This window comes from Rousettus aegyptiacus, unplaced genomic scaffold, assembly GCF_014176215.1.
Source record: "Rousettus aegyptiacus isolate mRouAeg1 unplaced genomic scaffold, mRouAeg1.p scaffold_m13_p_3, whole genome shotgun sequence".
In the NCBI taxonomy this organism is placed as follows: Eukaryota; Metazoa; Chordata; class Mammalia; order Chiroptera; family Pteropodidae; genus Rousettus; species Rousettus aegyptiacus.
In genome coordinates, this window is record NW_023416306.1 from 57,479,502 (window position 1) to 57,507,011 (window position 27,510).

General features: G+C 34.9%; 1 protein-coding gene across 4 annotated transcripts; it reads left to right on the forward strand.

The window, feature by feature from the left end:
* The first annotated feature begins 342 nt into the window (after positions 1-342).
* SNAPC3 (small nuclear RNA activating complex polypeptide 3) lies at positions 343-26,853 on the forward strand. Of its 4 annotated transcripts, XR_001598419.2 has the most exons (10): positions 343-698; positions 1,410-1,487; positions 7,607-7,691; positions 13,850-13,954; positions 15,763-15,912; positions 20,059-20,141; positions 21,390-21,554; positions 23,976-24,083; positions 25,205-25,815; positions 26,443-26,853. XR_001598419.2 is itself a non-coding variant. In XM_016157335.2 (9 exons), exons 1-9 carry the CDS (start codon positions 382-384, stop codon positions 25,350-25,352), a joined length of 1,239 nt encoding a protein of 412 aa, XP_016012821.2. In that variant the 5' UTR covers positions 343-381; the 3' UTR covers positions 25,353-26,853. The 4 variants fall into 4 exon arrangements, 3 of the variants coding, with proteins under 3 accessions (XP_016012821.2, XP_036095100.1, XP_036095101.1); XM_016157335.2 differs by having other exon boundaries at positions 25,205-26,853; XM_036239207.1 differs by lacking the exon at positions 20,059-20,141 and having other exon boundaries at positions 15,763-15,917; positions 25,205-26,853.
* Positions 26,854-27,510: the final 657 nt, after the last annotated feature.

The following is a 27,510-nucleotide window of genomic DNA, read 5'->3' on the forward strand; positions in this document are numbered from 1 at the left end:
CCGCATTCCGATGCGGGGCTTCGAGTGGGAAGCAAAAAGTCAGATCGAAGGACGAGGCGAGGAGGCCTCACCCAGCAGAGAGTGATGCTACGTAACTGGGAGCCAGGACCCAAAACCTACATGCTGCGCTGGATGAAAAGCCGCAACCGCTCCCCGCACCGCCTCAAGAGGAGAACAATGCGCTTAGCTCTGAGCGCTGAGGTTTGCGGTGCCGCGCCCAGAGGCGGGCCTGACCTGCAGCCTGACGGGAAATGCAGTGTCTGAGTTCCGGCTTGCGCAGTCCCGCTGCTCGCCAGCGTGAGCCACGTGCAACTACAAGTCCCATCACGCCCCGCAAGGCCTTGATCGTTCGGCTTTTGTAGGGAAGGGAGTAAGACGAACATGGCTGAAGGCACCCGGGGCGTCCCAACGTGCAGTGGGGTGGGCGGCAGGCAGGACACGATCCCCAGCAGCGGCGGCTGCGACTTTCCAGAGTACGAGCTTCCCGATCTAAACACGCGCGTTTTCCACGTGGGCGCCTTCGGGGAGCTGTGGCGTGGCCGGCTGCGCGGACAAGGGGACTTGTCGCTAAAGGAGCTGCCCGTATCCGCGATGCCTGGACTTGGCGGGGTCGCCGACTCCGGCCGGGAGGATGCCGCGGTGGCCCGGGATCTGGGTTGCAGCCTGGAGGCGGCGGCCGAACTGAGGACAATCTGTGGGTGAGTGCGAGGCTGGGGGTTCTTGCTGCTTGGCCCAAACCGGGTGCCGCCTTGCTCCTGCGCTTCCTTGGGAGGGCCTGTGGTTTACTTCTGGGGTAGATGGACTCTCCTTTTAAAGCTTTCAGCCTCTTGGCGCTTTCCCGGAACATCGGGAGAAGACCCGTGATCGGAATGCACGATTTCTACGAGTTAGAGTGAAGGTACGAGAGAGCTGCGTAAAAGATTAATTTTCTGTTCGCGAATGTTTAACGTGCTTGTTGAGGTAGAAAAAACAATCAGTAACAGCGACGTGTATCTGCCATTGACAGACGCTTTGACAATAGCGGAACCTAAGTAAGGGTGAGGTTGGAAGGAGATTTGACCAGAGGAGTGTTAAAACTGTGATTTACTGTTGTCTCTTTTGGGGACCTCCCGGGTATATTACTGAAATTTTCTCCCAAAGTGCTTTTTTTTGGGGTGAAAATACAAAAATAACCTTAAAATTTTTTTTTCTTCTTTACATAACACAGTATTGGCCTTCTTCTGTTGGCCTTATATCCGTTTCTTTTTAGAATATACGCCCAGAAATCATTACTTTGCATTCTAGCCTCCTCAGAGCCGCCTGCTGGGTTTTATCTGACTTCATAAGTATTCGGTGATGTATTTAGGGCACAACCCTGATTCTCTACGGACAAGATGAAGGATTGCTTTTCCTTTATGTTTTCCTTTTAGCCTTGATAAACTGAAGTGCCTTAAGGAAGGCGAGGATCCAGAAGTCATCCCAGAGGATACTGACCTAGTGACTTTGGGGTATGGAAGATTTTGCTTTTATTAGGTGCTGTTATGTACTATTAAATATTCTTTCAGCATATTCAAAAGTTAACTATGGTATTGTCATCTTAGACGTTTTTGCTTCAGCAGTATGTGTTTGAGATACCTTCTGCCTTTTTCTGTTGCTGAACCATTCATTCAGTTAGTTGCAGACAGCATGATAATTTACTCCTAAATACATGAGCATATACTCCTCAAACTGTCATTCTACTACATAATCATTAGTATTACACCTAAGAAAATTAACAGTAAATACATACCCTCTAATATACTATCCCTATTCAAATTTGTGTTTATTTTTAAATGTGTGTTTACAAAGGTACAGTTAATCTACTTAGATTTGAGGTGCAAACTGAAGACTCTGTGCTTCTCAAACTGTGATAAAAGACCAGTTTTTTTTGTTTTGTTTTTTTTTATTGTTGATACGTCCATACTTTTGTAAAATAGGATAAAAATGATTTATTAGAAAAATGGAATTAAAAAATAAACACAATAAAAGTTCAACAATTTGGGATGCATGTGACCCACCTGAAACTTACCCCATCTTTGAGCCCCTAAGATTCCTTTCCACATTGCGACAACCCCTCTCTCTCTTAGGGGGTAGATGCACTTGGAATGTCTAAGTCTTCTGACATTTCTAAAGTCTTTGAAGGCCCATTGGGAATCCAGACTCGTTGGTGTATTGCTTTTAAACCTGTTGTACTGCCCAGCTCCGATTGGTGCTTTTAATTGTTGATTGATTAGTTGAAGTTTTCTAAACTGTGTATCTGATTGTGTCACTCTCTCTTAAAACCTTTCAATGGCTCTTAAGCAAAAGTCCTGAGTTCTTAAGAAACTCACCAGGGCTTTTATAGAATGGATCTTGCTGATCTTTTCAGCTCTGTCTCTGCAGTGCTGCAGCCACAGTATAGTGTTTTTCAGTTCCTGGAATGTGTTCTCTCACTCCATGCGTTTCTCTAGAACACTCACTCTTCCTTTCCCCTTCAGTTTGCTGGCTTCTAGTCATCCTTCTAGTGTTAGTGAAGGATTAAGGAATCCATTTAGATCCCCTTTTAAACTTATGTAGTCTTCCATACTTCTCTATTGAAATACTCATCACACTCACAATGTACCTGTTTAATTTTCTATCTTCCTAGTTAGAGTTTAGAGTTCCATAAGTTATATCTGTCACACGCCTGCTGCTATATCCCCACTTCCTAGAACATGGTACGTAATTGGAGAGTTAGTAGATGTTTGTAGAATGAGTGAAATAATGAAATTTTCATAAACCTGAGAAAGTGACTTTTAGAGATTGGCTGATGATAATTCCAAACAAAGCAGACTTTGTGTTAGTAACATACTAATTGGCTTATAATGGTTTTATTAAGCCATGTTATATAGTAATTTTCAGACTCCTTTACACCTTGTTTCTTCTGGCTCTTTTATTAGATCACCTTGCTCTCCTAGGTTGTCTTTCCTTACATAAGAAATGTGGGTAGAATTATATATATAATCTAACATAAAAGTTAAATGCAGCCTTCCTCAGCTGGGATTATTTTGATGTACTTTGAAATTATTATCTTTAAAATATGACTAATATTAATCTTAACAGTACCACAAATAAATTAGTCTTATGTCAAAAGCCAAAATCTATATCTCTACATGTTTTTTCTCTAAACTGTCCTTCTCCCCACCAATAACTTAAAAACATAAAAATAAAAACAAAACCTAAGTACCTGACCCATTTAATATGGCAGAAAATAAATAAATTTCTCTTTTCCTAGTCTAACAGAAAAGCTTACCGCACTCATTTTGTGCATGTAAGGGGGTAAAAGGTAGTTGGTAGAGATCAATTCTCTACCATGCTGCTCTCCTTAATCCATTGCAAGCTAAATAATTTATCTTCATCACTTTTTAAATTTTTTGATTACTTAAAGAGAAGGTTTTAATTCCTAGGAATAGGAGAGATAATTGTTACTGCATTGGTGCTACTGCAATGTATCTGTCATCCCCAAAGCTTCAGCAAAATTATTTTTAATATAATAGCAATTTCATCTAGATTAGTCAGCCCATCCCTCTCATTTCTCTGACCAAGAAAGCACTGTTCATTATATCATTTAAAGGATGAAAAGGAGGAACTTTAGAATTCTACAAAAAAAAAAGAAAACCACACAATTGGAGGACTCTACCAACGAAACAAATAAAAAAAAAAAAAGAAAGAAAAGAAAGAAACCCTCTAAGATACCCAGGCTTCGTTAGAATGACAGAATAAATAAAATAAAATAGCCAACTTTATAAAACAAAACTATGGAAGATGGAAGGAAATATAACTAGAAACACAGTAACAATAGGACACTTTAATCTACCAGTTTCAGTACAAGACAGACTACTGGTTTAAAAAAAAAAAAGAGAGAGTTAAAAGCTCTAAACAACATAGTAGAATATGTTGATATCCTTATGGAGATATATATACACGTAAAATTTACAACCTGATAATGGAAACTGTGGCACATTCATAAAAATTGATTATATATTAGATCACAAATGAAACAGTAACTTCTATAAAGTAGAAATACTACAAACAACACTCTCTAATCACAACATAATAAAACTAGAATTTCCTAACGAAAATAAAAATCAGGCTGTTCATTTGGAAATTTTAAAATTTATTAAATAACACATGGGCAGAAGAGAAAATACACAATGAAATTACAGAATTTTAAAGAAATAGTGACATTGAAAACACCACATATTATAATATAAGCAATATATTTATAACCATGATTAGAAGAAAATTTATTGTAACAGTCTATTAAAAGTACAAGAATAAAAATAAGTGAATTAAATTCCCGGCTCAGAAAACTAAAAATGAACAGCAAAGTATACTAAAAGAAATAAAGAAAAGAAATAATAGTAATAAAAGCAGGAATTAATGAGGGAGAGAATAGGAAAAGGATGAATCTAATTAATCAAAATCTTGGCTTTTTGAAATAATTTATAAAATAGGCAAACCAATTGCTAAATAGTTAAATTTAAAAAAAAAGGAAGAAAGCAAAAACATACAAAATGAGGGAGAAATAACCATTGGAACACATTTTTATAAGAGACTACTTTGCAGGGTTTGGCAAACTATAACTTACCGGCCACCTGTGTTTTGATGTAAAGGTTTATCGAGACAGCTATACCCATTATTTTATGTATCGGCTCTGGCTGATTTTGTACTACAGTGGTAAGTTGAGTAGTGAAAGAGACCATCCAGCTAACAACCTAAAATATTTACCACTTACTGTTTGGCCCTTTAATGAAAAGTTTGCCAGTCCTTGCTCTACAGAAATAAATTTGAAAACCTAGGTGAAATGGATAGTTTCCTAGGGAAATATAAATTACTGAAATTAACCATGTTAGACTTTGAACCTTAAGTAGACTGATTTTCATAGAAAAACAAAGTTTTCCAAGGAACTATTCCACAAAAATTCCAGGTCCAGATAGTTTTACAGGAGAATTCTACCAAACATTCAAAGACCAGATAGTCCTAATGCTCCTGGGCCTTCTTGCAGATGAACCTTGAAAACATGTTAAGTATAATAAGCCAGACAGAAAAGCACAAATATTTCATGACTTCATTTATATGAAGTTATCTGTGCTAGGCAAATCCACAGAAACAGAAAGTAGAACAGAGGTTACCAAGGGCTGGGGGGAGGGAGAATGGAGAGCTATTGTTTAATGAGTATAGAATTTCTGTTTGAGTCCTGCAGTACACATAGCCTCCCTAGTGCCCAGCTCCTATAGTACCTATCAGTCATTAGCAACTATCACCCAGCAGCTTTCCCTGCCAATCCACTCCTTAACAACTTCCCTAAACAGCTTTTTCTGAAACCCTTGAGAGTGGATTTGAGCAGGATCCACTGATGAAGCATCATGGCAATTTCTTTGTTGTTTAGTGAGTCACAGCCATGCCCTCTCCAACAGGGCCTGATTCCCAGTCCTGCGGGGGAGAAAAGGGAGACTTCTTGGGCACCCTTTCTCAGACCAAGGGGTAGGGTACTCCTTTTTATTATTATTTTTATTTCTGTATTCTCTAGAGTTGTCTACTTCTTACTTGCCAATCCTTCATTACTCCAGCCCTTTGTTAAAGTTAATAATATTTTAGTTTAAGCTTTCTTGTTCAAATTACTCTTTAATTTTTTTCTAATTGAACTCAGAGTGATGCAGAAAGGAATACAAAAAAAATACACAGATGTCTTGTGATTCGAGCAAAGGAAATGGAAAGGATAAATCAAAACTATAGAGATTGGTTGCCTACAGAGTTGGAGGGTAGTAAAGGGATAGAAAGTAAGGGGGAATAGGAACAGGATAGTAGGGACAGAGAGGGAATGACATTTTACTGAGTGTGTGTGTGTATGTATGTATTGAATCTTAGAACCATAATGTTTCATATGTCTTCACATACCTCAAAAGTAATTGGACAGTTAAAACCAACTAGGACGGTGGGTGAGGGAACTCAGAATAGAATACAAAGCTAACAAGTGAGATGTGTTATAAATGAATAACATAATGACACTGAAGAAAATGGGGGAGGAAAAAGCTAATCTGAGCTCTGTACAAAAGCATATTTTGATTTAGTGCTGTAAGTCTAAAGACTAAAGAACTGTTCATGAGATAGTGTTTCTCACAGGGATGTTGGTTAGCAATTCTAAAACTATTTTCTAGAATTAAACAGATAAGTTAATAGATTGTAAATAATGGGAGTTGAGTTTCTCACCTGTGGAGGCAGAAGTTGTAAACAAGGAAAGGTTAAAAGCTAAAATGAATCCTGTGATTTTAATTTGAGGTTGGAAGTATCCATATTAACTCATGGTTTTAAATATATAACAGATAGAAAATTACCAAAATACAGATATTTGTACATGTATGGGTTGGTACATGTATGTGTTTCCTACCTTTTTCTGTTGAGAAGCCTAGAAGCAGTGACTGTAGTAATGATGAGGTTGTCTAGTGCCCAAATACTGCTCTCCAAACACTTTTCTCCATTAAAGGAACTAGAACTCCTAGGTAAAGTGGTTTATTCCAGGGCTGAGATAGGAAAATACAGGATGAGCCTAGAGTATCTTAGGGTGCTGGAAAGGAAGGAAATGCAGTAAAAAAAAAATTAAAAAGATAATGGTTTGTTGAAAGAACTGGAGCCAAATCGAAGGAACTCCTAATGGACAAAACTAGAACAATTTGAGCAACAAACTAATGTTAATATTAGATTTTATCCTATAGAGTAAAATAAATATGAGTTCATGCCAATGTAAATGATCAAATAAATGAGAGGAAAGACATGGGTCTTCCTCATAATGTTAATGAATAAATGTAGAATGAGGGAAACTGAGAATCTCTACTAGATATATACCACAGTAATAAATGTTGCAGACAGAATCTGATGAATGCTAAAATTCCAGGATGAAAATTTAAGGAGAAACAAGATTTGCATAGTTTCAAAATAACTCCTCTAAATACTTATCAAATACAAAGGAAATAGGAACCTGGCAGACAAGAACTTAACCAAGGTAAACAACTCCAGTAATAAAACATATTAAAATCATGAATGTCATGATGATACAGTGAGAAGTACAATATCATTCTTGTGATATTCTTGCCAAAAGTCTATAGGCTTACTCCAATCATGAGGAAACAGCACTCAGTCCCAAATTGAAGGACATTCTACAAAATAACTAGAGCTCTTCAAAGGTGTCAAGATCGTAAAAGACAAAGAGAGACTGCAGAACTATAAAAGACTGGAGGAAAAGGGAGAAATAAGAAATGCAGTGTGGCGTCCTGCATAGGATCCTAGGACAGAAAAAAGGCATTCAACTTAAAAATTTGTGAAGTTTAAAAAAGGTCTATGGTTAATAATACTATATTAATGTTAATTTCCTATTCTCGATAATTATTCTGTGACCATGTAAGTGTTTAACATAGGGAAGCCAGGTGAGAGATACAAGTAAGGGAACTCTTTGTGGTATTTTTGCAACTTTAAGTCTAAAATTAGTTCAAAATAAAAAAAACTAAATATTACAGATGATTTTGAAGCCCCAGTAAAGAATGAAGTTTAATTTTTTCTTGTATGTATACAGAGTAAGAAAGAAGCTTTTGGAACATCGGGAAGAAACCATAACGATAGATCGTGTCTGCAGACAAGAAACATTTGCTTACGAAATGGTAAGAGTCTCAACTTTTTCACCTTTTGCCAAGAAACAATATACTTTATCACTGAGTGAGTGTCAGTGATGACTGTATGGTAACTTTATATTAGATATGCTTAGTCAAGAGGAAACTAGAGAAATGTCATTGGGACTGGGAACTAGTAGTAGAAAAAGATCCTCAGAATTCAAGTGATTGCCTGTTTTACTCTTAGATCTATCTCTGGCTTTGTTTTTTCATTTGGCTTGGTCTTGCTCTCTGTGTTAGGATAAATTCATGCTTGTTAGCCACCTTATTTGTATTTTTTGTTCTGCTCCTGATTTTGGTTTAACCACATTTTTTTTCTTAATCTATTATCTCTTATGTAAAACCCTCAGAAAAATTCAAGATGGTAACAAGGAATTAAATGTTAGCAGATGTGATGGGTTTACTCAGTACATATTCTTGAGGACCTACTATGTGCCAGACACTATTGGGCACGTAATAGTATATAAGAACATCTATTGTTTCTCCCATTTTTGTGTGTGTGTCTGTGTGTGTGCTAAAATATAGCATAGAACAAAATTTACTGTTTTAACCACTTTTAAATGTTTAGTTAAGTGGCATTTACATTCACAATGCTTTGTAACCATCTCCACTATTTCCAAAACTTTAATCATCCCAGAAATTCTATATTCATTAAACAGTAACTCCCCATTCTCCTTCCCCCAGCCCCTGGTAACCCCTGTTATGCTTTCTGTCTCTGAATTTGCCTGTTATAGATACTTCATATAAGTGGAATCACACAATTTATGTCCTTTTGTGTCTGGCTTATTTTACTTAACAAAACATTTTCAAGGTTCATCTGTGCTGTAGCGTGTATCAAAACTTCATTCCTTCCTATACCAGAATAATATTCATTTGTATGGGTATACCACATTTTTTTAATCCACTCATCTGTTGATGAACATTTGAGTTTTTTCCATTTTTTGGCTTTTGTAAATAATGCTGCTGTGAACATTAATGTACAAATATCTGAGTCCGTTTTCAGTTCTTTTCAGTATAAACCTAGAAATGGAATTTGTTGGTCATATGATAATTATTATTTTAACATTTTGAAGAATCACCAAACTGTTTTCCAATGTCTGGATAATTTTTCATTCCTCTAGCAATGCAGAAAGGTTCCAATTTCTCCACATCCTTGTCAGTACTTATGATTTTCTGGTTTTTGATAATAGCCATCCCAGTAGGTGTGAAGTGATATCTAATTATGGTTTTGATTTGCATTTCCCTAATGATTAGTGATGTTGGGCATCTTTTCATGTGCTTGTTTGTTACATGTATATCTTCTTTGGAGAAATATCCAAGTTTTTACCAATTTTTTAATTGGAGTGTTTGTCTGTTTTTGAGTTGTAAGAGTTCTTTATATATTCTGGATATTAGTCCCTTACCATATATATAATTTAAAAATGTTTTCTCTCATTCTATGGGTTGTCTTTTCACTCTTGATAGTGTCCATCGATGTTCAGAAGTTTTAAAATTTGATGTTCAGTTTATGTTTTTTTCCTTTATTATCTGTGTAATTGGTGTCATGTTTAAGAAACTGTCATCCAATGTCATAAAGATTTTCCTGTTTTCTTTTAGAGTTTTATGCTTATAGCTCTTAGTTTAAGCCTTTGTTCCATTTTTAGTTAATTTTTATATATAGTAAAAGGTTTGACTTCATTCTTTTGCATGTGACTATCCAATTTTCCCAGCACTAACTGAAGAGTGGCCTTTCCTTATGCAATGATCTGAGCACCCTTGTTGAAAGTCAGTTGCACATAAAGTTTATTTCTAAGTTCTAGTCCATTGGTCCATATGTCTGTCTTATCCTGATACCACATTGTTTTGATTACTCTAGTATTGTGGTCATTTTTGAAACTTAGAAATGTTAGTCTTCCAGTTTTGTTCTTTTTCAAGATTGTTTTGAGTATTCATGGTCCCTTAAAATTCCATATGAATTTTAGGATGGGTTTTTCTATTTCTGCAAAAAAAAAAAAAAAAAAAAAAGCCATTGAGATTTTGATCAGGATAGCATCGAATCTGTATGTAGTATTGCCACCTTAATATTAAGTCTTTAATCCATGAATAAGAGATGTCTTTCACTTGACTAAGCTTGTCTTTAATTTCATTCAGTGTTTTGTATACAGGTCTTTCATCTCCTTTGTTAAATTTATTAGTATGCATTTTATTCCTTTTAGTACTATTTTAAATGTAATTGTTTTCTTAATATAATTTCAAAAGATTGTCCTTTGCTACTGTATAGAAATGCAACTGATTTTTGTATGTTGGTTTTGTATCTTGCAGGTTTGCTAAATTTGTTTATTAGTTCTCACAGGGTTTTTGTTTTTGGTAGATCCTTTAGGATTTTGTACGTAGAAGATCATTCATGTCATGTCTCTGCACAGATAACTTTATCTCTTCCTTTCTAATTTGGTTGTTCGTTCATTCTGTCTTCTTTCCTTTTTTTATTTCTTCCTTTTTTTTCCTTGCTTGAATGCTCTGGTTAGAATTTCTAGTACTGTGTTGAATGTAAGTAACAAAAATGCACATCCTTATCAGTCTTTCACCATTGAATATGATTTTAGTTATGGGTTTTTTATATATGGCCTTTATCATGCTGAGGACATCCCCTTCTATTATTAGTTGATTAAGTATTTTTATCATTAAAAAGTATTGGATTTTGTTGAATGCTTTCTTTCATCAGTTGAGATGATGAATTTCCATCATTTTGTTAGTGCGTATTACATTGATCAATTTGCGTATGTTGGACTTATCCTTGCATCCTGACGATAAGTCCCACTTGGTTGTGATATATAATCCTTTACATATGCTGTTGAATTCAGTTTGCTAGTATTTTGTTGACTTTGGCATTTGCAATTATAAGGGATATTAGCCTGTAGTTTTCTTGTAGTGTTTTTGTTTGACTTTGGTATTAGGGTAGCTGACCTCATAGAATGATTTAGGAGCCATTCCCTGAACTCCTCAGAGTTTTTGGAAGACTTTGAGAAGTATTGGTGTTACTATCTTTCTTTGCTGTTTGGTAAAATTCACTAGTGAAGCAATCTAGTCCTGGGCTTTTATTTGTTAGGAGGTTGTTGTTGTTGTTGTTTTCTTCTTTTTAAATAATTTTTTTATTTTTTATTTACAGTTGACATACAATATTATCTTAGTTTCAGGTGTATAACATAATGATTAGACATTTATATAATTTATAAAGTGATCCCCCTGATAAGTCTAGTACCCATCTGATACCGTGCATAGTTATTACAGTATTATTAACTATATTCCCTATGCTGTACTTTACATCCCTGTGACTGTTTTCATAACTGATAATTTGCACATCTTAATCTCTTCCCTTTTTTCACCCATCCCAATAACCCCTCCCCCTGTCTGGCAACCATCAAAATGTTCTTTGTTTCTGTGAGTTTGTTTTCTTTTTTGTTTGTTCATTTATTTTGTTTTTTTTATTTTTTAGATTCTACATCTAACTGAAATCATATGGTATTTGTCTTTTTTTGTGTGTGACTTACTTCACTTAGCATAATACCCTCTAAGTCCATTTGTGTTATCACAGATTTCATTCTTTTTTATGGCTGAGTAACATCCTATTGTATGTATGTACCATATCTTTATCCATTAGTCTGTCGATGGACACTTAGGTTACTTCCATATCTTAGCTATTGTAAATAATGTTGCAGTGAACATAGGGATGCATATGTCTTTTCAAATTAGTGTTCTGGATTTCTTCAGATAAATACCCAGAAGTGGAATTCCTGCATTCTTCTTTGTCTCTTGTTATAGCCTTTGATTTAAAGTCTATTTTGCCTGCTGTAAGAATTGCTACTTAAGCTTTTTTTGGTTATTATTTGCATGGGATATTTTTTTCTGTCCTTTTACTTTCAGCCTTTTTGTGACTTCATATCTAAAGTGAGTCTCTTGTAGATGGTATATAAAGGAATCACGTTTCGTTTTTTTTTTCAATCTGCCAATCTTTTGCTTTTTTAATAGAAGCATTTAGTCCATTTACATTTAAAGTAATTCCTGATAACAATTTACTTCTGCCATTTAGCTATTTGTATGTCATATATATCTTTGTTTCTCAATTACTCCATTACTGCCCTTTTTGTATTAAGTTGAATTTTTGTGGTATATTATTTTGCTTCTCTACTTATATTCTTAGTGATTACGTTGGAGGTTACAATTAACATCTTAAGATTTTAACAGCCTAATTCAGATAATACCAACTTTGTTTCAGTAATATCCAGAAAGATATCTACACTGTTCCTATACATCTCCCTCCCTCTATCTTTATCGTTATTGTCACAGAGTATGTCTTTATATATTATGTGTCTGTTCACCTAAATTTATAAATATTGTTTTATGCATTATCTTCAGGAAAAAAATTAAAACCAAAAGTACAGTAATGCTGGCTTCCATGTTTACCTACATTGTTAGGTAATAATAACACTTTACCAGTATTCTTTATTTCTTCTTATGAATTCAAACTAATCTCTAGTCTTTTCATTACAAATGAAGAATTCTCTTTAGTATTTCTTATAGGGTAAATGTATTGATAATGGACTCCCTCAGGTTGTGTTTATGTGAAAATGTCTTAATTTCTTCTTCATTCCTGTAGGATAGTTTTGCCAGGTATAGAATTCTTGATATTTTTTCCTTTCGTGGCTTAAAATATGTAGTCCCACTGCCTTATCTCCATAGTTTCTGGTGAGAAATTTTCTCTTAATCTTATTGAGAAACCTGATTTCCTTTAGTTTTCTGTCAGGTGTTCTTTAGATCATTGTTGAGTGCATTTAAGACCATTGATTTAAAATCTTTGACTATTAATTTCAACACCTCATCTTCACCAAGTGTGGTCTCTGTCAAATTCTTCATTTTTCTTGTGAATAGGTCTTATTTTCCTGTTTGTTTGTTCGTTTGTTTGTTTGTTTGTTTTATAAGCATTGGAAACTAGACATTATGTTTTTTACTTGCTGAGGACTGGAGCTGTCTATTTGTGACTTTTACAAACTATTTTACCAGTGTGTATGTTCCTTGTTGTGTATAGTCACTGATGTTTTTGTTTCATTATCTTCGTGGTCAGCCAGTATCCTGAACAAGTTTTCTAAAATGTTGCTTCCACAAATGAGAAAAATGGTTCCTGTCTCTTTAAATTTTGTTATAGCCGCTGCTAGGGAAAGCCACTGCTGGCAAGGGAGCCAAAACCAAGGCAAGTGTCTACACCACACCCTTAGGCTATTGCCAACCCAACCAAAGCACAACCCCCAAATTTTGGAGAGCAAGGTCCCTACTTCCAATCCTGGCATCAGCCATCATTTCCAGTAACACAGGCTGGTATCTCCATTTCTTCAGCAGAGCTGAGGAATGAGGAAATGGTAGTTGGTTTCCACCTGCTGCTTAGATCAGCAGCTGTCCCTTCACCAAGCATTCCCCTGGTTGATAGAACTTCCAGAGATCTAAAATAATTGATTCCAGTCTTTCTTCTCATCTTATTGGTTGCTTTGGTGAAGGTACTGGTCCCTAGAGTTTCCTACTCACCATTTTGCATGACATCACTTCCACTTATTTTTAAAACACCTTTTGCATCTTTACTTAACCAGTCTACCCTGGCAGCTCCGATTTTATAGTTATTAAGCACATATAAAAGAGTGTGGAATATTAAAGATAAAACAGTGTTGTAAAAAGCAAGGATTTTTATAACAGAGCTATATTTGCATCCTAACTTATTGATTTACCTTGGGTAAAATCTGAGCTTCATCTGTCAAATGGCTTTCATGATAACGGGAGAGGAGGTATATAAAAGTACTAGTATCTGTAAATGCCAGTGTTATGCTAACATTAGTTGATATTCCTGTTTTATCATCAGTTGCTAAGCATTTAGTACCAAACATCTTATTAGATGCTTTATGTACACATTCCCAGCAAAAGTTCTATAAAGTAAGTATTTTTGTTTTTTTATAGAAGATAAAACTAAAGCTATCAGAGGTTTTAATGTTTTTCTTAAAGTAGAATTAGGAATCAAACCCAGGGCTGTGTGACTCAAGTTCTTGCTTATGTCATTGTTGCATACTGTCTCTTATCTGTCCACAGTGCCTGATTTTAATGTCTCTTGTTAATTTGTTTTCTTGCTTCAGGAGTCACATGCCATAGGGAAAAAGCCTGAAAATCCAGCAGACATGATCAAAGAAGGGGAGCTTATCCTATCTGTGAATATCTTGTACCCTGTTATATTTCATAAGGTCAGTAGTAAAACCTTTGGAGTTCACAGATAATATGAGTGACTTCTGTCAAAAGGTTTATTTATTTGAAGAGTTACATACCTTAGGGTTCAAAGTAAATGCAAGTATATGCTATTGTAACTGGCATCTTGTCTATATTCTAGGGTTTTAATAAGGAATATTGTAAATAAGGCAAATTTCAAATAATCTCTTGACAAATAGGATTACAATTCTTATAATGTTATATCCTGTTTTCTGCACTGGAAGCAGCTGAAAGTATAGAGAAATTTATAATGATTCTAATTATATGAATTCTTGAGGGTATTTTTTGTTTTTTCCCCAATAGGTAACTAGTGAAATGTAGGTTCACCATTTTAGAAATACTTAGGAAGTTACTGAACTAACTAAAGATGCTCATCTTTGATGAAAATGTAGAAAGTTAACAGGTCAGGGGTATCTAGGAATTCCTTAGGAGTCTCTAATAAAAAGAACTATGCCAGCCCAGAGTATGTGTATTCTTGATTTCCTAAATAGATATGTCATAAACTTTTATAAGATTTAATTGAAATACTGCTATACATAAATTGTACTTGTGAATTATTGGGCGTTTATGACGCATCTGGGATATGGTTAATACTAATTACTCAAAGATCTCAAATTATCAAACAAAATAAATCTAATAAAACCGAATATGAGTTATAACATTAGGGTAGTGAATAGATTGCTTCACTACAATGAGGTAACTTCCAGAAAATTTTAAGACAGTGCTGTTAGATGAAGTTATAATCCAAAGCCCCTTTATGTTAACATCATTTTAGTAGCATCTTGATTACAAACTTATCTTAAACTAAAAAAGCTCTGTTGCCAAGTGTCTTAGTCCATCCCGGTTGCTATAACAAAGTAACCCAGATTAGGTGGTTTATAAACAACAGAAATTTATTTTTCACAGTTTGGGAGGCTGGAAGTCCAAGATCAGGGTGCCAGTATGGTCAGGTAGGGGTCCTCTTCTGGGTTGAAGGATTCTCACATGGCGGAAGAGGCTAGGGAGCTAGCTCTGTGGGCTCTCTTTTTAAAAAAGCACTACTCCTATTCATGAGGGCTCTACCTCATAACCTAATCTCCTCCCAAAGAAAGGCTCCACCTCCTACCAGCATTGCTTTGGGTGTTAGGATGGTAGCATGGGAATCTTGGGCTGACACAAACATTCAGACCATAGCTCTAAGTGTGTCAGTTGTATCTATGGTTTTCTTATTTATGAACAACTGAGTGACAACACTTAGAGACCAGTGCCATTGAAAAAAATTTTTTTTTTTTTTTTTTTTGTAACTTACATTTCCTGAGAGGAGAGGTGATACACCATGCTAAGCAGGGTCAAAGGGGAATCACCAGTGTCAGTCAGGAGGCAGAAAAGTAGGAGTGGAAGGCATATATATGTTAAAGCCTTTATTGGGGTTTCTGCGGGAAAGGCAAGGCAGGGCAGGATGAACAGTTTAGGGGGCTTTGGGGTAGTCCCTAGTTGTCTGGTACCTGGCCCTTGATTTAGGATAGCGGAAGTGTTGGCTTGGTGTGTGAGAATTAGATAAAGGAGGTGGTTTCAGAGTATAGGCTCTGGATCATAGAGGAGATGTTAACAACTTTGGCCATTAGTTCGGTCCCGTAACTAATGGATGCCAGATAGGCAAATACAGAATTTAAGAAAACACAGAACTCTAAGTTACGGGGATAACTTAAATTAAGAAAATCAATAACTTAATTTGGATCTGGTCATGACAGAATTATATTTAATTGCTTGTTTATAAGTGGACACTTATTTACTGTTTGACTTTTAGCACAAAGAACACAAACCATACCAAACAATGCTGGTATTGGGCAGTCAAAAACTCACGGAACTAAGGGATTCAATTTGCTGTGTCAGTGACCTCCAGATTGGTGGGGAATTCAGCAGCACTCCTGACCAAGCCCCTGAGCACATCAGCAAAGTAAGGTGATTTATTTTTTTTACCCCCATAAAGCAAGTAGAAATAATAATAATAAGCTAAGGAAGTAATGATGACTCTAGCAGAATCATAAATATTCCAGTAAACACTTTCTTCTTCTAACCATTCCCTCAAGCCTATCTCTTCTGATCTTTGTCATCAAGACCTTTTCAAAGATTAGGCTACAGTCAGTTTTGATTTCCTTATCTCACGTTCATTTCTCAGCCGGTCTATGTACACTCTTCCTTCTAAGATCGTAGTGACCACCAAATCGTTTAACCAATTGATCTCTTTCCCATATTCATACAGCTTAACCTCACTGTAGCATTTGAATTTGTTGTTCAAACTCTCTCCTCTTTCAAACTCTGTATGAGTTTGATTGTCCTAACTGCCCCCAGTAAAGGGTTGGAGTCTATCTGAGAGTCCTACTGCACCTGTCAGTCCATTACCAATACCAAAGAGGGACATAGCATCTGATGTTGGTCATTGCTAGTGCTCTCAAAAGGACAGAGAAAACCCTACTTACCCAGTGAATAAGGACAGAAAGAAGAAAAATGGTAGATTTAGCCACCCATGAGGTTTTCAGTAGAGTAGTAGGGCCTTGATCCTCCTGAATTTTATCTTAGGGTAAGCTCGAACTAACTCTATTACCTAATTCAACTCTAGAAGACGACCTCAGGATTTACTGTCCCTCTTAAGAGGGGCAGCATTTCCTGTAGATCAGTAAAAAGATATTTGGATCAACTAGAATGGACATAGAGTTTGGACGAGAACCATCACAGTCTATTTTTGCTGGTTCCTATTCAACCTGCCACTTACATGTTCTAGCTTGGTTTCATCTTAGTTGTTCTTATTCTAAATTCTTACCCTGATCTTTCTCCAGATTAGTATTCTCTTCCCCTGTCATGCTATATTTTTCTGAATTGTTCTAATCTCTACCTACACCATGTATTTGTATGTCTTCCTTAACTTGAATATGAATTCTATCAGGGTAGGGACTCTGATTTGTTCAGTGATATACATATCTTTATTCCTCTGATGATGTGTGGCACAAAGGAAATGCCCAAATAGTTGTTAACTAAATGAATGAACCACAGATAAATCAAGGTCAATGTTTAAATTAAAATTAAACTCATTATTTAACCCTCTCCTTTTTTCTTCACCTGAAACTCCCTTTTCATTCCTGTTTATTCTGCCATGATAGCTCTCTTTTTTTCCATTGCCGTATATTTTCGTTAAGGACTTCCTAACTGGTCTTCCCATCTTTAGACCTTCCTATACATGCTACTCAAGCTGTCTTTCAAAAACAAGTCAGACACCCAAAGTGAATCCTATGGATGTTGGGTGATTATAATGATGGGTCAATGCATGTGCATCCTTGGTAACAAATGTACTAATTCTGGTGAATGATGTTGATAATGGAGAGAGTCTGTGCATGTGTAGGGGCAGAAAGTATATGGGAAGTCTCTATACCTACCTCTCAATTTTGTTGTAAACCTAAAACTATTCTTTAAAAAATGAAATATTTAAAAAGAAATTGATCTTATCATTCTCTGATATAAAAATCTCAGTGGGTCTGCATTGCCTATAATCCAGACTTCTTAGGCTGACATATAAGGCCTTTTGTAATGATGATTCCCATGTTAACTTTCCATACTATTCACCCTCTACTTAGATACCTTGTGCTTCAACAATGAATGTGTTTATCTTTCTCAAGCATACCATACTTTTTTGTGCCTCTGAGTGTTTGAACATGGTAGGAAGCCCTTACCCTCCCTCTGTCCATCTAGTGAACTCATATTCATATTTCTAAACCCAGCTGAAAACTCATTTGTTATATAAAAATTTTCCTGACTGTTCTGTCTTTGCCACTCTGGCACCATTTCATTTGTCCATTAGAGTGCTTATAATAATATGCTGTTACTATTTGGTATGTCTCTCTCTGTCCCATAAGACTGGTGATATTCCAGCCTTCTTGGTGATTGGCATGAGACCAGCATCATGACTCACATAAATTTCACTTACGTAGTTTTTGAATTAGGTTGAAATGGTTTCAGGATATTTGGGTTCTTCAGCTTTGCCATGTTGATGCTCTTGGAGATAAATATTAAAGAGAAACAAGTGGAATTTCAAGGCTGTATGCAGACCAGAGAATAAGTGATTGTTCTTTTAAAGGAGAAGCAGTCTTCTCGTTTTTCAACCCTACCAGAAAAAGGTGTTACTGTAAAACTTATAAGAGCAATTAATAAGAAAAATCTGAATTCGTCCTTTTCATTCCAGCTGTTATCACTACTCAGAGATTTTGTGTCAGATCGAGGAATCAGCCTTAGTTTCAGGAACTCTGGGGGGTGTTTTTAACCAGCCTTGGTTGTACATCAGTGCTGATGCCTTCAGCAACTTTCTAAGCAGGGGGCTAGATGACCCAGTGTCCTATTTTAAAATGTTTACACATATATTATTGTTTATGCCTCTTCCATCTAGTAATTAACATCCTCTGATTATTGAATACTTACCATATGCTAGATGTATAATATACTATCTTTGGAAAGAATTTTCACCATTTTACAGGTATGAAAAAGATGGGTTAGAGCATTGTCATGAGTTGCCCATGTTCAGTAAGCACTGGTGGAAGCTGAACTCAGACGCTTGTCAGCTAGCCTTCAAAGCCCCATATTCTTTCTTTGCCATATTGGCATTACGCCTGGCTTGAGACCTCTTTCTCTACCCTTTTATTTACTTGGTGAACAGGCACTAAGTTTTGCAGTGATGACACTGAGCCCTAAATCACTTAAAATGAAGTTCTATAGGAACATTTTGTAATGAACAAAATTTTATATTTGCAAAACTTTATTTTTGTTTCCAAAATAAGGTAATAGTCATTTTTTCAGAACCTTTACTTTGGATCCTAGCTTACCTTTTGAGAGTTTGGATGTATATTAAGTGGCAGATTTTGTGTTAACAGCAGCTAGACATGGCATTATTTAGTACATTACAACCTTTTATCTCTGAGGCCACCTAGGAAAAAGGTAATACTTTACTCATATTTTACATGAGGAAACAGAGGGCCAGGGAGATTTTGGGAGTGATCCAAGGAGAAAGCATCTTATAAGGGTGTCTGACACCAACACCAGATGATCTGTAAATAGGGGAATGAAGACAAAAAAAAAAAAAAATGGAATTTAAAGAAGCAGAGAAATTAGGTTAAGATAAAATTGCTTTAATACCTGAAGTTTATATATCTTTTATAGTTCATAAACTGCTTTTGATTCTCATCACAATCCTGTAAAATAGAATGCCAGATATTACTCTGATTTTACAGGTGAGGAAACTGAGGTCTGAGGAGGTTAGGTTAAGGAAAGGAACACAGGTCTTCTTACCTACCCTCACCCGGGAGTCTAAGCCTACAGCAAAAGACAAGTCTAACAGTGGTTCTCAATGCTGCTTGTACATTTTAATCTCCTGGGGAGCTTGGGAAAACACTGGTACCTGGGCCACATCCTCAGGGACTTTCATTTTTTAATGTATCTGAAGTGAGAGTTGGTCTTTGATGTTTTTGTGATTCTCTTACGCAGTTAGGGTTCAGACACACCCCTCTGATAGAAAGTCTGGTAGACTGAAAGTTAAGAAACCTAAGGGTTCAGACAAGTTGTGTAAGTGCTGTGATACTTCACTGAAAATATTTTTTAAATGACAGATAAACAGAATTCCACGATCATTGTTGTTATCACTGGGGAAACACCAAAGTTGTCACTGTTCAGTTTTTAGTTCAAATATCTAAATAAATAACTGTCATGGCTGTGTATCATATAATAAAAAAATATTGAAGTTTATTTCATTTCAAATTGGGTTTCTTTCATGAATTTCAAGGGAATAAACATATTTTAAATTAAACCTAGTGATCAAAACAGCAATAGGATAAGACTGAAAATAGCCGCAAGGATCATGTCTTTACTTATCCCTGGTAACTAACATAATACTTGTCACATCGTGGGGTCCTATTAAATATTAAATTAATGAGCTGAGCATATTCTGTGAAGTTATTGTTAAACAGATTAGTGTGTTTTTATGACATAACAATTTTGAATTAATACTTAGAGCGATATCATAATTGTTAATAGTAGACTTTCAATACTATCTGTTTTCTCGTAGGATATATACAAATCAGCCTTCTTTTATTTTGAAGGAACATTTTACAATGATAAAAGATACCCTGAGTGCAGAGATTTGAGCAGGTATAGTTTCCAAAAATCTTTTCAAAGTCTTTCCTAGTTCTGGTTCTCAAAATGGTGTTATCTCCACAAATCCTATTGGTCTCTTAAAGATTTTTTAACAAGGAATTACTTTGCTAGGTTTTTTTGTTTGGGGTCAAAAATTCTCTCAATTAAAAAAATATTTTCAAAGTTATTTCACCTGGTTAGTCTGGGTACTAGTAAGTTAATCAAAACTTTTTTACTCCAAGAAAATTTTCCTACTAGAAACATATGTAGACTATTTTAAGATCTTTGCCAGCAGTCTAGAATTGTTTTTTAAATGTATTATCTACTATTTTAGAAATTAGAGTAAATCTTGTATTAGGCCTTAAATGCATCTAAAAAACAGTGTAATCTCACTTAAACATTTTCTTAATATCTGTTCTAATTATTAGGTGATAACAGTAAATTAATCTTTGTTTTTCTGCTTGTCCAGTGTATACTGCTGTTTGCCCTCAATGATATGTATGGTTGCTTAAGTCTAAATCTAATATCATGTTAATTAGACCATACTTTTTTTATCAGTGTCCTAGAAGCCAAAGTGTGTGGATGTATGTATGTGTATATATATATATATTTTTTTTTTTTCCTGAATGTTTATATAAATTCTCTTATAGCCATTTGTATCTGTATTCTGTGGCAGTTCTCAAACTTGTGGGTCTTAGCACTCCTTTATACTACAAATAATTGAGGATTCCAAAGCTTTTGTTTATGTAATAGCTATCAATATTTACCATATTAGCAATTGAAACTAAGAACTATTTTAAACATTAACATTTAAATAATCCCATTACCTGCTAACATTGATAACATTTTTATGAAAAATAACTTTTCCAAAGCAAAAGAATGGCATTGTTCTGCATTTTCCATTTAATCTAAAGTGGTAAAGCATGTCACATAGCCTCCAGAAAACTAGTTGTTTATGACAGAATAGAGTTGAAAGGGCAAATGACATTTTAGGATTATTGTAAAAATAATTTTGACCTCGCAAACCCCTGTGGAGTCTCAAGAACCATATTTTGAGAACTGCTGCTCTGATGGATGAAGAGAAATTTAGAATTCCTCATTCCAACATGTACCAACCAGTATGATTTTCATCAAGATGGCAACTGCCCAGTTAATTGAGAGAGCCAGGTTTTGTGAAATACTGCAGTCACAAACTGTTTTCTGTCATTTTTAGTTTTTTTGTGGAGCAGTGATATATCCCTCCTTGCCTTTTTCTCTCCTCAGAACTATCATTGAGTGGTCAGAGTCCCATGATAGAGGCTATGGAAAGTTTCAGACTGCTAAAATGGAAGATTTCACATTCAATGACTTGCATATTAAACTGGGTTTTCCCTACTTATACTGTCACCAGGGAGACTGTGAACATGTTGTTGTCATTACCGACATACGGTAAGTGACAGCACTCAGAACATTTTATTCTGTTTTCCTTTTCTTTATTTCACAGTATGAAAGCACAAGTAGGTCTCTTTTAAATTTTAAATTAAAGGAATAAAAATAATTATCTCTGCAGCTTGCCTTGAGAAAAGCAGAAATAAATGCTTTTTGTGCAATCACCAACTTCTCATCCTTTATTTTTTTGAAAATCTATAATAAATACTTTACTGTTTATTAAAGCTTTTAAATCTATAAATACTTTTTAAAATATCACCATTTGTATATTACCTATTATTCAGGTAGCAGTCGTCCACCCTGTATATCATACAGGCCCTTTGCAAATTTGCAGTAGTATTTCTAGGTTTCTTGTCTTTTGCCAAAATTTTAAGGAGATAAAAAGTAACTGGGGGAAGAGAAGAGTAATTTTAACATTTGACAAATGTGAAGTCTTAATGCTTTGATGAAGATTTAAAGTAGGAAGGACTAAGGTAGTCTAAAATGGGATTTTAAGAAAAGTTATAAATTTTGAGTAGCTGGTATCTTCTTTCTTCCTCATGAAAAAGACTATTCACTTCCTTATTTAGGAAATCTCAGTTTATGAAAGGCTAATATATAGGAATAAGCCTTGCTCTATCCCTGGTTTGATTTCTTTTGAGAGACCGTTTTTAAGTTTTTTGGGGGAATGGGTAGAGGCCGCAATGATATACCCATGTATTTATTGTACCAGTAATAGAAACTAATGCTTTCAGAAAGTCCTTGCTGCTTTTTGGGGGTCTTAGTGACCAGTCTCCAAAAATTTACCTTCCATGCACTGATACTCAGGAAGCTACCAGAGGAAGTACTTCACACAAAGACTAAACCTTAAAAAGGAAAAACATGGAATGCAAATCAGAATAGATATAAGACATAAAAAGAACTCTCAGAATGATGGAAAGGGAAATCCCAGAACGAAGGCTGTATGCAGACCTGGAGAACAACTTAGTTCAGAGACTGGAGCAGGACAGAGGACTCGGGAAGGGTGTCTAGAGCTGCAAGACCTCCTGTTGGTGCATACCATATAGAGTACTTTTAATGTTCTGTCAGAAAACGGAACTGAATTAGCAACAGGTACATTGAAAGCTAAGCAAATGCAAACATGAGAGATCTAGCTAGAAAACAAAATGCTACACAGTAAAAGGAACCTATAGGCAATTATGTGGTTTACGTGGCAATAATTCAAACTCCTCATAATTCAAATATTAAATATGTAACCAAAGTTATAGTAGTTCTATAGAGAGATGTTGAGGAGCTAAATTAAAAAGAAACAGTTAAGAATGTAAAACAGTTGTCCCAATGAGAGAATTTCTGAAGCAAAAGCCAGGAGAGCTCATAAACTGTATAGATTTATATGACTTTGAAAATTATATATTTATTTTTTTGATTCTATGTTCTTTAAATTTTACATAAGCTTGCTCTTCCACTCAGATGAGGGGAAATGTGTCTCAGAATAAGATAGAAGACAATCCACTATTCTGATTTTACTTTTCCTTACATTTCTTACAGAAGTGTAGACATATTACTGCCTGTAGTGTCATTCCTTAAACACAAGGAAACTTGGAATGTAATTTAGACTACAAGTCATTTTTCTCAGTCATTTTTCTTGCAGGTGGATGTCATTCAGTGCCATTTCATAGTTTAATAGTTGGTAAACTGTTAGAAGCTTATTAATCATTTTCTGATGAAGTTGATATAATGCTACCCTTCCTTACTGGAAAAAAAAAAAAGAATCAAATTTTAGAATTGTCAGAGACCTTTAGAGTACTCTTGTGCAGTCTCTTCATTTTTCAGAAGAATCTGAGGTCAAACATGGTTAAAGGATTTACCTAAACCCACTCAGCTGATCAGTGACATAGTGGAGATTGACTTTCACTTGAAATTCTTAATTTTGACACCTAAAACTAAAGTCCTACCAGTTCACATTATACGAGGAACCAGATATGGATTTTAATTAAGGAGACAGTAAACAAGAGCAATGTTGTAAGACATCACCCATTAATCTAGGTAGAATAGATAGATAAAATAGGATAAATAAGTTACTCAAACTTTGTTCCATAAAAAGGTACTAAGGAGTAAGACGCAAGGATTCTCTATCGGAATACATTCAATAAATGTCATATACAATGTCTCCCTTAGTAATGGCGCACATCACCATGAAGAGATTTGGAATGTTTCATAGGAAAGAAAAGAAAACATCATTTGATCCAAAATGTTTTTTGGGGTTGTTTTGTGGAATACAAGTTTTATCAAACCTGGTGTAACAAGTCAGTTTATACCTAAATCTTTTGTAAGAAAAAATTTGAAAAATATGCCTACTGTGTTAATGTCAAAGTACAGATATATTTGATTTACGTATCACAAAAATTTACACTTTAATCTTTATTTTCTCATATACAAAAGACTTGTGCATCGTGATGACTGCTTGGATAGGACACTTTACCCCCTTCTTACCAAGAAGCATTGGCTATGGACCAGAAAATGTTTTGTTTGTAAAATGTACACAGCCAGGTAGGTGATACCTGTATTTTTTTGAGGTATTTGTTTTGATTTTTGGCATTTCAGTTCTTTTCTGTTTTGAATATGAGGACTTATACTTTGGGGTAAACAATATATAGGGTTTTATCTAGTAGGGAAGTGCTGCAGGTCATTAGTTCAGTACGTTACATTATTTTTAAACAGTAAGGAAATGAATCATCACGTATAGTAGACGTCCAGGTGTAGGTTAGACTTTAGGCTGGTTACAATGGTCAGTGCCATCAAGTAGTCACATAGTCTTTCTGCCTCTTGTCTAGTTTACAAAATCAGCATCATCTACAAGTTCTCAAAAAATAACAGCATCTCATATATAATAGTCAAAATATGGTTTTATAAAATTTTTCTTTGTGATTCTGCATGTTTAGATTGTTTAACTACAGATCAGAGTCAAAAAACTATTCAGAGGAAAAGGGAAGAATTTAGTCTCAAAGAAACAGCAATATGTTTTCTTAATGATCAGTAGGAAAACATAAATCAGAGTTATCAGATGAAAATGGAAATCAGGGAGTATTAAAAACATTCCATTTGATGCAGAATTCAGGTAAACTGGAAAATAGTATTTTTATCTGTGACCAAACATCTCAGGTAAAAAACCAAAAATCTCAGTTGAATAATGTTGACTATATTTCTCACTAGTATATACTCTAACATTTTATCCTGAATGCTAAGTAAAACAGCTGAAGTTTTCAAATTAACCAGTACTAATTTACCAATTAGATAAATTAAGCAAAAAGTTTATCCAATCTGTAGCATCTGATTTATTATGGTTTTTCAAGATGGCCTTTTACAAGAAAATGATTGTTCATATTAAATTAGTTGGAGGGTAAGCTATGTCATAGCGAGTGTATGATACTTTCATGTATGGGTTTATAATCTACTTACCTTTAAGAAGTCTTTCAAAGAAACAGCATTCTGCAGCGTGTTAGTTGCCCTTTTGCCTTGAATTGAGTGATATTTTTGTGTGTATTATATACATATAATATATATATATAACCGTACAAAGGATTATAACATATTAGAATGAGAACGCAATAGGAGAAATGTTTACAACTTTCAGCATGTAATGATGTACATCTTTTTTTTTTTAACTACAGATGGGTGACAAACAATGACAGTTTTGCACCAGAGGACCCATGTTTCTTTTGTGATGTTTGCTTCCGAATGCTCCACTATGATTCAGAAGGCAACAAACTAGGGGAATTCCTCGCTTATCCTTATGTCGATCCTGGAACCTTTAATTAATAACCAGCAACAAAAAGTGAAATAACAGTCCTCTTGGTTATTTATTTCCAAGAAATGCCAGAGGATGAGGGTCACCCTGAAACAATCAACTAAAATTATCTCATCCCCCCCCAAATTCAAATCACACTTTTTCTTACAAAGTAACTTTATTGTATTTAAATGATTAGAAATATATTATTTTGTTATTTATTTTGAAGTATAATTTTTATGTAGTGCTTCTAGCCCATTTTTAAGTATGTTGTTTATGAGTTGTAGAGTGCTTTTATAGTCTGAAAACAAATCCTTTGTCAGGTACATGTATTCTGATTTTCTCCCAGTCTTTGGCTTGCCTATTCCTTGTGTCCAAAATGATTTTTGCTAATGATTATTAGCAAAATTCAATTACTGATACATCAAGCACTGGAAGGGTTTTGAAAATTCTCTGAAGAATGTGAGCTACACCATGTACCATGAAGCTTCCAAGGTAAAGACCTTTCAAATATATAATAAAAATGAGTCCAAGAAAAGTAGATTTAATAAATATTAATAGCTATTGTATAATGTAATCTCACAGTGGGCTCTTTTGTTATGTTTTGGTAGAAACAAGGCACTAAACATTTTAATGAGACTCACTGCATAATGAATGTAAGATGATCTTGGAAATGTGCTCATCTTTACAGAAGTAACATTTAATTGAAGCTTCATTTCTTGACTTTTTATAAATCAAAATATAACCAGGGAGATGTGGGAAATCAAGATCCTATGAATTGCTAGCTAGCTCTGGCTCACTTATTCTTCGACAATTACATCCAGTATTCTATATGCAAAACAACACCACCACTAAATAGTTTTTCTGGCATAGCTCTTCATTCTTTGGCTCCCTTACTATGGTGATCCTATTTATTGTCTCATTCTGGGCCAAAGCACAACTATGCAAATTTCAAGGTCTAGAGAGCATTAGGGGAAATTGCAGTTTATCTATACTGAAATGTTTTCTGGGAACCTTTTTTGGTGAAAAATTTAATTTTGTGTTTATTCTGTTTAAGATTTTTAGAAATGCTGTAAAATGATTCACTTTTAAATGTGTTATTTAAATTTCACTTTCTTCCAGGTTATATTTAAATTCACCTGAATTCCACATTCCCTAAATGGGTAAGAACAGATATTTACCACATAAATCAAAAACTGACGAAGCCTAGAAGCCTATAAGCCTGTGTTTAAAAGGTTGACAGTGAAATGTTTTATGGACTTAAATGCCACACAGCCAATTTGGTTTGTACACAAGCACCTGTTTCTGGTATGTCTAGCTCTGTTCTTACCCACTGATTCAGTCAGTACACCAGAGGATCAATATAAAGAACTAAGTGGTCCCTCCACAGCTGCTGTTATTGCTTAAATTTTTACTTTGTTTCCAAAGATGCTAAATTGAACTGATTTAAAATTCTGTTGGAAAATCACACTTTACCTAATTCCTCTAAGTTTCAGAAGTAAAAATAAATGTTTGCTTAATTTTTAAATTGCATTCCTTATAGGTCTTACATTAGTATGTAAAGGTCTTTTTACTTTTATTCATTTTCATTTTACATTCTCAAAACAGAAAATTCCAGAAAGGGAACTGTAATGGAAACATTAATCCATGTGCAGTGCCAATCAATTCACTATAGTGGATGAAGATTGTTGGTTAAAATAATACTGCTACTGACATTCTTGTTTTATCATTTATTGAGAATATTATCCTTAAGGTTAACTTTTCCACCAACATTACAAAGGGTCAGATATCTATTATCGTTTCTGGTGAAATCTAGAGTGGAACGGCCAACCAAGCTACTCCCAGAATTTGCCAATGTATCGTGCACCAGTTACACAGGTCTCCACCAAAAGAAACTCCTAACTTTCAAGTAGGCATAAATGATGTTTTAAATCAGGGATTCTATGGCTGCATAATGCAATATTAAACATAACATTATGTTAAATTACATATTTTATCTAATTAAGAAAAGCAAATATGAAAATGTCATGAACTATTAATCAACATCCTCTATTGAAACAAATTACATTTTGATATAATAGTGGATAGAAATGCACAAAATCACTAGAAAGTCAAAACCTATTTCCTTAAACATCTTTTTCAGACTTCAGTACCCTTTAATGATAATTTGATCTTTCTCGCAGTCCCATC

Bases quoted from the DNA above. Each gene is read 5' to 3' on its own strand.
- SNAPC3 (XM_016157335.2), top strand. From the start codon at position 382: ATGGCTGAAGGCACCCGGGGCGTCCCAACGTGCAGTGGGGTGGGCGGC. The intron at 699-1,409 runs GTGAGTGCGAGG...TTTTCCTTTTAG, and splicing joins GAACTGAGGACAATCTGTGG to CCTTGATAAACTGAAGTGCC. The intron at 24,084-25,204 runs GTAGGTGATACC...TTTTAACTACAG, and splicing joins TGTAAAATGTACACAGCCAG to ATGGGTGACAAACAATGACA.